This window comes from Spermophilus citellus (assembly GCF_964194105.1).
Source record: "Spermophilus citellus genome assembly, chromosome: 1".
NCBI lineage: Eukaryota > Metazoa > Chordata > Mammalia > Rodentia > Sciuridae > Spermophilus > Spermophilus citellus.
In genome coordinates this window covers 42527900-42537912 of record NC_138182.1, presented here as the reverse complement: position 1 = coordinate 42537912, position 10013 = coordinate 42527900, and the positions used below count along the sequence as shown (strand labels likewise).

Below are 10013 nucleotides of genomic sequence, written 5' to 3'. Positions count from 1 at the left end.
TATCCAAGATCACTTACTCATAACACAGTCTTGTTTGCAATAACAATGACCTGAAGTTATTCCCAGGTTGGCTCAGGTGACTTGGCACAAGAAGGCAAAGGTGATGTCTTCAGGAGCCCCGAGGCCCTGTGAATGTTAGTTGTATTCTTCATGAGGTTCCTTTGTTTATCTGGGGCACCTGGGATGTTTTCAGAATGGTTGAGTATCAGAAGTCAGGAGAGGAACTGCGGTTTCTACGGTTATCAGCCCTGTGAATGTTAGTTGTATTCTTCATGAGGTTCCTTTGTTTATCTGGGGCACCTGGGATGTTTTCAGAATGGTTGAGTATCAGAAGTCAGGAGAGGAACTGCGGTTTCTACGGTTATCAGACTTACAGCCAAGCAGGTCTTGGATTACAGAAAGGGACTGGGGACTAAGTAGGGAGTCAGACAAGCCTATTTTTTTTTCTGGCACTGACCAACTAGCCTCAAGTCATTCCTGGACCATTCTTGTGGGTGGAGGTGGGAAGCTAGTTCCAGTGCCCCGGGGGAGCATGTCCCATAGCTCTGAGAGCAAGCAGGATGCAACCTAAAGTTTGTCACCCACTCAGGGCTCTGAAAAAATGAAGCCCTAGTCCCAGGGCTCTAGCAATTATTGTGTGAATCAAGAGGATTGTGCTGTCAAATCTTCCAAGGACCTCTTTCTGGTACTTGGGGTGTGAGGTGGCAGCAAAAGTGGCTGGAGAATTACTCAGGTTGTTTAGGGGGACGGTGTCGTGTTTCAGGATGAATTATTTTTGATGAAGAAAAGATTGCTGATGGGCACCCAGGGCAATCTGCCTGAAATTAAGTACTCACTTGGAGGCCTGCCAGGATCCAGCTGAGGTGACAGAATGGGTTGGCGAAAGGCCCACTGGGCCCCAGTGAGCACTTCTTGGGGTTTGGGTGTAATGCTTCCCCAGTGCCTGAAGTGTGGCAGAGGGGAGAAGCAGACTCAACCTAAAGAGGCAGGAATCCCTCTGAAATAGACTGAAAAAAGAAAGAAGAAACGATTTGGACAGTACATCTTTCGACTCCAACAGTCTTTTCCTTTTGGAAATAGTGGAGAAAGGAACTGAGGGTGGCAGGAAATAACTACTCTGATCGAATCTTACAAACATTCTATAAAACTATGTCAACAAAGCAGGACAGACATCACACCAAGATCTGGAATCACAGGATGTTTACATGATATTAATGCCCGCGGCTGACAAATACTAAATACCACAAAGTACCTGAGACAAAATTAAAAGAAAAAAAAAGAAGGAAAGAAGGAGAAGAATAAAAAGGAGTCTAGTGTCCTGACATCCAGAGGTCCGGGGCTCACAGGCTGTGTGTGGGCTTCTGGTGGCTCCTGGCCTCACATCTCAGCTTCTGCGGAGTGGACTTCCGTCGCAGTGATAGCAATTCCGATGGCAAGGCTGCCATTGTCAGAGAAGAGCTGGGCCAGGGAGGTGTTGAGGACGAGGCAGTCCCCATCTGTGATGACCGAGTCCACGCACTCGAGGACAGACCGGGGGGTGGCCTCCCATTTGAGACGCCGATGGTTTCTGTTGAGCTCCAGGCGATAGGTGAAACAGTCGGCCTGGGTGGGGGTCCCGATCAGCATCATGGTGGCAAAGAACTGAGGGTGCCCTTCGTGCCTCTCCTGCTTCCTGAGCACCAGCAGAAAGTGGTGGCCGAGGCAGGAGTGCATGATGATCCAGTCGGCCGGCGCCGGCAGGTGCATGTCTGTGGCCAGGAAGACTATTTCCGCTCCCTGAAGGATGTCAACCCTGTGGGTCTGACGCAGATGGGGCACAACCACCTCCAGGTGGCCTTCCCACTGGCAGGAGAACAAGGGGCACAGGCAGGGCGTCACCTGGGCAGCGTGCAGCCCTGCCTCCTGGTGGTGGAGGTGGTGGGGGTGGGCGTGGTGGCGCAGGTGGTGGTGGTGGCAGTGGTGGCGGTGGTGGTGGGGGAGATGGTGAGGGTGGAAGCTGCCTTGCTCTGCAGTGCTCTGAGTGATGGCGCGTCTACTGGACACATACTAGAAGGAAAGAGAGTAGTATTAGTGGGGCATGAGACCTGTGTCTGTCCCTGGCTGCGACTCCCCTGGTGACCAAAACGTTAAAAGCTGATTGTCGGGCTGGGGTTGTAGCTCCATGGCGGAGCACTTGCCTACTAAGTATGAGTCACTGGGTTTGATCCTCAGCACCACATAAAACTAAATAAATAAAATTAAGGGATTAATTACAATTAAAAAAAATTTTAAAGCAGATTATTTAGTGCCAACAGAGAAAGGTTCATTTCTTTTAAAAATGAGGGACATTGTGAGTACCTGGGTAGATGGGGGGTTAAGATTCTGGAAACTTGGGCCAAGAAAATGCAATATTTATGTCTTTGTGATTCTTTAATAATATATCCAAGCAAATAGCAAATAGCCAATTTCCCCCTCAAATAACATTGTACTGTAATCGTCATCCATCATGAAGAACACCCCCGACCCTGGATGTTTTTGTTTTTGCTTACTTGATACTGTTGATTTTTTTGTGCAGACAATAGAAGTCAATGGATTTTTTTTTTCTATTTTATTATTGCTGTTATTTTTAGAATAAAAACTCAATAATACCTATTTGTCCTTCCAGGGTTATCAGGGGTCATACAGTTTTTGTGTATCCTTCTCCCAGGTCCTAAGGCAACCATTGGGACACAGAGGCAATTGTGTGCAGTTGACCCCAGTCACCAGGGAGGAAGCCCCACCCTTGACTCCGGGTACTGTCCCCCACCATGGAAGCTTCTACCCTATGCCTCGCTCTCTGCTCCAGAGCAACTTCTCAGGGGCTCACTTCCAGGCACTTCCATTGTGACAGTCTCCTGACCTTTTGTTCCTCAGGGCAGTGTGCCCACAAATGTCCTTAATAACAGTCAGACCTGTGATGGCACCTTCTGATCAGGCATCTGTAAGCATGTATGGAGCACCTGCTATGGCCAGGCCCTGAAGGCTTTAGCAATGGACACCGTGTCTCTTGGTGTGGGTGGTACAGACATTAATATGCTTATAATTAATTACACATTTGACAGGGGTCCTCCTTGTGACATGAGGACTATGATTCATATTTTTCAGTTGAAGATACAGGCTTCAGTTGCAATGTGCCTGAGGTTACCAAGCGGGAAAGCCGCAGACAGGGATTCATTTTCACACCTCCTGACTCAGAACACACAGCACGTACCCCACCCCAGTTCTGCCTGCCTTCAGCTCCCCACTCTCACTCCCGAGTTTCTCTTGTCTTTAATTAGCTACTGAAGGATCTGGGCCATTGGGTGGAGGTGGCAGCCTTATAGCGCCCCCCCCCCCAGGCACGGGGCCCTCACCTGGTAGTGGTTTCCTAGGCTACCCTCAGGTTGTGAAAGTCCCATCTGCCCTAGTTCTCCAAATGCTTTCCAGACTTGAAGTGCCTCTGGGCACCTGCCTTTTCTCCTTGCTTCAGTTTGTTCCCAAAGTATAGAAAATAGGGTCAAAGTCTGCCTTTTACACTCACCACCATGGTTACAAGAATTTTTCTCTCTTCTAGCTCACTGTGGCTAATTGCTAGGGGCCGACTGGCATCCCCTCTTTAGAGCATGAGCACACGCACACATTCATACACGTGGTATGCAGAGACGGCCACCTGGTGGTGGAGGTGACCTAGAGGCAGGTGGGCATAGATGAGGTCTGCTCTGGAGTTGTTAGCTCTAGCTTCCGGGGTCTGGGTTCTTGCAGAAGCAGTGTAAGCTATGGAAGTCCCTCCAGCAGCGCCTTCCTGCCTCTGATGGTAGCTACTGGGCCGCCTGCTGTCACCCTTCCTCACCTCTAAGGGAGACATCGCGCCTTCAGCCGCGAGGCAACAGACTATGTTCCAGAATTCTGCTAGTGATCAGTTACCCTTTAGTATTAAACACAGAGAAGGGAGTTACCTAGTATGTAGCATCTACTAAGTGTTCGGCACTAGGAAAAGTAGATTTTAGAAAATAATTATTTCATTAATTCTCCCACAGTAAAGATCAGTTTGGGGTTTTTTGTTTGTTTACAGATAAATTAAACCTTGTTTAAACCCTGCCGGCAGCCTGGACCATTTACTCACTGGGTAAAGGGAGGGTTCCTCCCAAGAAATCCAGGGCTGTATCTCCATCAGCTAGGCTCCAGCTTGCCGCAGTCTGGCTGGGCACAATAACCGGGAGGTCACGAGCCACTTGTAGATTCAAGCAGGAACGAACTTTATTCGAGAACCCACGCGAACTCCACGGAACTCAACGGGAACTGCGCGAGAACTCAACGGGAACTCCATGGCAACTCTGCGAGAACTCAATGGGAACTCAACGGGAACTCCGTGAGAACTCAAAAGTAGCGGGCACCCGAGGTAGCAGGAGCCGCCTTATTGCCGGACAGCAGAGGTCCATATACACAACTGAATATACAGCCTGCCCCAATCCAGCGTCATCCAGTTACAGCAATCAGTCATTATCTTAATAATTACACACAGCTTAACTTAATTATCATCATCTTAATGGCTCGCTGGCATTACCCCTCAACCACTCCTTCTGGCAAAATGCCAGGCGCCATCTTGACTTGGTTGTGGCTCTCAACATTGAAGGTTGAAGCGGGAACTGCTTTATTTCGGGGAAACTCAGCAGGAACTGAGCGGGAACTCAAGGTAGCGGGCACCCAAGGTATCAGGAGCCGCCTTATTGCAAAACAGCAGAGGTATATATACCTAACTGGTTACACACAGCTTGACTCAATTAGCATCATCCAGTTACAGCAAGCAGCCAATAAGGAATCCCTACCATCTAAGTGGCTTGGTGGCGTTGCCTTACAAACCACTCCTCCTGGCAAACTGCCAGGCGCCATCTTGACTTGATATGCGGTCCCCAACACCAGCTAGGTCTTTCCAGAAGTCTGCACCTTCCTGAAAGGTGGTCTGCCTCTTCAGCTGTGCCCAAGAAAGCCTAGTCTTGTGCTCTGATGGGAAGCCCCAAATGCTGCCCCTACCCAGTCTCTGAGAAGACCCCTTTCTCACATGAGCTTTACAATAATCATGAGAGAAATAAGTTATGCTTGTCTTATTGATGAAGAAACTAAGACACAGAGGGACTGAGTCACTTGCTCAAAGTCACACAGCACATAAAAGATGAGGCTGGAAATGGAGCCCAGAATAGCTAAAGGGGACAAGGATCATAGTCTGGGAAGAACACAGTCTGGATCTCAAAAGACTTTTGTCTACTTCCCTGTTTACTTGTCCAGCAAGTAAATGAAGGAAGTTTTCTTACTGGCAAAAATAAAAAACCCCAAAGGTCTTGCTGACTGGGAGAACAACAAGTTTGAAAGGGCCAGATGCGAAAGAAGGCAAGATGTTTAAGAAGCAATAAAATAATGCCTTAAGATGGCATTAAAAAGGAAGTCAAGTGTTCATACGAAGATGATCTTTCCATTTAGATGGGGTTGGGGGTGAAGACTTTGGTGACCTTCTGCCTTGGTCCATGCCTTCCTCTCTCCAACCTGGTCACCTGACCTTCACACATGGGTGGCAATTTGGTTGAACACAGACTACCACAAGAGCCTGGAGAACCTGATTTTGCCCTTGGTCTAACGCATGATGACAGAATGTCCTGGGATTCCCATCTCAGAAGTGGCCTCTGGGCTAGTTAACCTCCAAAAGCCCTTCCCCAGCCTTCTCTCCTTCTTCTGTGTTGTGCTGTGCAGCCAATGTCAGACACGTGAAGTCACAGTAGGGAAGGAGGGGGGATACCCTGAGTTCCCTTATCCCTCTCTCCAATCTGCCAGTGCCCCCCATGAGACAATGCAACCAGGAACCTGTCAGCAAAGGGAGTCTCGAGTGCACCAAGCAAGTGTTGACTCCCTTTGGAAATGGTACTGAGCGAGGCAGGTAGGCGGCGGAGGAGGAGGATGCCTATCTGTATGCAAATATCTCTGTTCCCTCCTATGTGATGTGGTAGGTGAGCTCTGATGAGGCTTCAGGTGGGGAGGAGAGAGAAACATGACCACAACTCAAGGTAGTCACCTAACAGTGCAAAGGGTTGAGAATACAGAAGAGCATCCTTGTTCCTGGCTCACTGGCCCCTAGGATCATATATGTTATAACACAATGCAAAAATGCAGTGTAGCAGGTCCTCTGTATCTGTGCTTTCTGTCAACCACAGATTGAAAATATTTTCAAAAATCATATCTGTACAGAACATGTACAGACTTTTTTTCTTGACACTATGTTCTAAACAAAATGTATAGCATTTGCATTGTAGTAGGTTTTATAAATAATCTACTGATGGTTTAAAGGATTTGGGAGGATATCCATGAGTTATATGTAAACACTAGGTCATTTTATATGAGGGGCTTGAATATCCATGGATTTGAGTACCACAGAAGTTTCCGGAACCAATCCCAGCAGACACTGAGGGAGGATTTCAGGCAAGAAGGGCTCTCATAGCAGAAAGTAGGGGAGGCTATTCTAGCGAGCGTGAGGGACATTTATTCTGTGTGAAGCATGAAGGGTGAGTTCTCTAACAAATTAGGTAAAGGTCTTGCTGACAGGGAGAATAACAAGTTTGAAAGGGCCAGATGCGATAGAAGGCAAGATGTTTAAGAAGCGACAAGAAGTTTCCAACAGACCTAGCAGATGGACCATCTGGTGGAGATGGAGAGGGGTTGGGCCTTATTGCCAAATCAAGGGGAGGCTGAGATGGTCTTCAGTGCCCAGTGGGAAACCAGCAGGAAGGCCCAGGACTCAGCTGTGCACTTTAAAGTGTTCTTGAGGGTGGCACCATGTGCCCAGGCCCACAAGCAGAGCCTGCTACAAACTAGCACTCAGAGTGGGGCCAGCAGCCAGTCCCCACCCTGTCCATCCAGTGGAACCAACAGTGCTCTTCTACCTAAGCGCTCCTGTTGCTTCCTTTGGGCTTCTTCATCTGCCAGCCTTTTTATGTCTTGTTTTTTAATTGCTGCTGTATCACAAAGCAGCCAAGGATATAATCCAAAGAGACCGAATTGAATGACTATGCAAATAGAGTGGGACATTATGAACTCACGGAGACCGGGGCACTTGCTGTGCTCCAAGAAGGCGCTAAGAATAAATGCAGTCTTAATTCCTCATGTCTTCCTACTCCATCTTCTGATGCAAAATATGTTTCATTTAAACGATCCTTGGGTGATGGAGGTCACAGGTCTGCTGGCAGGGAGAAGGGATGTTTTTAATTGGCAAAATGCTAATCGTTTTTGGAAAATGAATTCCAATCTTCCAATCTAATACAGTGGATGTGTGAGTAATTACTTTCCTTCACTAAACTGTTAATGCAACATTAGTGATTACACTAATTAAAACTAATGAACTCTTACAGACTGATAAACCCCTCAGTCAGTCAGAGGATGCCTTCCTTCCATTGGCTGTATTTAACTTCCCATTTGGAAGAGAGATTTTGAATTAACCTTTAGAATAATGTGCAGAATTGGGTTTAGAAATGTTAGGCTTTATAGACTGGGTATAATTCTTTCCCCCCAAGCATTTGTGAGGCTATTTCCACTGAGGGTGTAATTGAATTTAAAAACGCATTCTTTAATTTGATCAGCCACACTCCCATGGTTGGTAATGGCTATACCTCCAAATCCTGGCTTTCGAAGGGAAAACCTGCCCTTGGAATTATGACATGACCCTTTCTCCAGCCTGAACTCCCTGTGGTCAGCAAGCTCACTTACAGGATTGATTTTCCTTTCCACTTGCTTCCAGAACACGGCCATGCTAATGCATTTCGGCAGAAAGAGGATTCTGCACCCAATTTTAAATGACAGGCTCTTGCTTTGAGTTTGTCCATGCTCTTATTTGTATTAATTAATGGAGGCTTTTTCAACCTGGGTGAAGAGGGAAAAGGAAGTGATTCTATGAATGCATTTCACACAGAGGAAGGAAGAGCAGGTGGAGAGAGGATGGGGTAACATAACACCAGGGCAGGGTTAGGGTTTGGATATGAGATGTTCCCCAAAGCTCAGGTGTGAGCCAAGACAGAAATGTTCAGAAGTGAGATGATTACATTATGAGAGCTGGAACCTAATCAGTATATTAATCCATTTGATGGATTAATAATTTGAAAAGAGTACTGTACTGGGTGGTGACTCTAGGCAGGTGGGGTGTGGCTTCGAGGTTTACGTTTTGTCCCTGGTGGGTGAAACACACACACACACTCTCTCTCTCTCTCTCTCTTCCTCTCTCTCCTCTTCCTGGCTGTCATGAACTGTTAGCTTCCTTCATCACACTATTCCTCCCTCTGTCACATGATGTTCTGTCTCACCCCAGTCCCAGATCAATGGAGTCACGGTGACCACACACTGAACCTCTGAAACTGTGAGCCAACACAAACTTTTCCTCCTCTAAGTTGTTCTGGTTGAGTCTTTGGGTCTCAGAAATGCAAAGCTGAGTTAAAAAATAGGCATTAGAGTATGGGGATAAAGTCAAGGCCTGAGCCAAGTTCAAAGTCAGGTCTGCTAAGAAGGGGAGTGTACTCGTGCCTACATGACATGGTATTTTGTTTCTGGGAAGGATAGTCAGAGGTGGAGGCTGAATGTTGTCCATTTGGTTTTCCTGGCTCTCCATTCTCTCCCTCAGAACCTAGTGCAACTCTGTATGTGTACACAGAACCCAGGAGGACATTGGAATGCTTCAAAACAGTGAAGGAATAACACAAAGTGAGCTAAAAAAAATGCAGCCCCAGGGTAGGACTTCTTAATGAATGTATCTCATGATCCTTTCCCCCATACCAGAGTCAGACTTCGGTCATATTGGGGGCCTAGGTTATATCATGTCTGCACCTTTCTTCAAAATACTTTCGTATAAATAATATGAGATATACATACATAAGATATATAGATGTATAATACTTATATATTTATAATATATAATCTTTAAAAAACCATACTCCAGGGACTGCCAATTCCTGGATCAGGAATTCTCACTTCAAGGTTATCACCTAACATTTTATTGGAAAAGCCCACACCCCAGAAATAATGAGTACAATTGCTTCAATTCCTAGCCATATTTCTGATTCACACCAGATGCTGCTAATTAACACTTCCGCCTGGGTCTTCGTTGGCGACGTTAGTGGTTTGTCAATCAGCATAATGGATGGCGAGGAAGGGAGTGAGGACCGGGTAACATCGTTCAGGGAGATTTCTTACTTTACAAAAGGGTTTAAAAGCTTGTTCCCTAATTGCTCTATGTCCAACCCCTGGGTCAGGGCTTCTGACCGTCTGATGCCATCTCTCAGGAGTATTGGAGTATTGGGATCTCACTCTGAAATATCATTACATGCAAAATTTCTTTCTTAGTGACCAAAATTATGTTAATTGAGTGTGGAGACTGATGAGCACACACAGGAGCCTCTAAGTCATTGACTCTTTAGATAAGAGGGATATGGGACATTACTTTGAATAGAGGAAAATGACAACTTGGAGGACAAATCTATTTAAAACCAAGACCCACAGGTGAAAAATAGAGAAGAGGTCCATACAGATGTCCTCACAAACATTGGTCTGTGTTCTCAAAAGCCTCCCGTGCCAGCCCTCTTATTAATGCCGTCCTGGCTACATGAGGGTCTGGTAAGGAAATGGGGGTTACACTGTGAAAACTGAACCCACTTCTCTGAGTCCCCAAGCTAGGATTGCAGGGCCCGTCTTTCTAGATCTCAGCTCTTGGCTGACCAGAATATTTCCTGTTTGTTGGGTGCCTTCAGGACAGGGACTCTTTGCTCAGGCTAGCACAGCGCCAGTATGCAACAGTCAGATGCTTGACCCCTCTTTGTAGCACACATGGATGCATTAATCGTAGCTTCCTCCATGAGGCTCACCCTGGTTCTGTCCTTTATATCATTGAAGTGTGTCAGCATCCATCTAACTGGGGTTGTCTATTTGAGACCATCAACTGCTCTAAGATGGCGATGCTGTCTCCCTCCCTGGCCTCTGGAGCAGCCGTGCAG

General features: G+C 46.8%; 1 protein-coding gene across 1 annotated transcript in view; it reads right to left on the bottom strand.

The window, feature by feature from the left end:
- Positions 1–1377: 1377 nt before the first annotated feature.
- The window catches only part of SIAH3 (siah E3 ubiquitin protein ligase family member 3), a gene marked incomplete at its 3' end in the record, with an annotated part of 65676 nt that continues 57040 nt past the window's right edge, over positions 1378–10013 (bottom strand). Inside the window, exon 2 of the mRNA XM_081288090.1 lies at positions 1378–2046. Within this exon, the coding sequence (XP_081144216.1) occupies positions 1378–2046 (669 nt within the window). The remainder of the gene's footprint in view (positions 2047–10013) is intronic.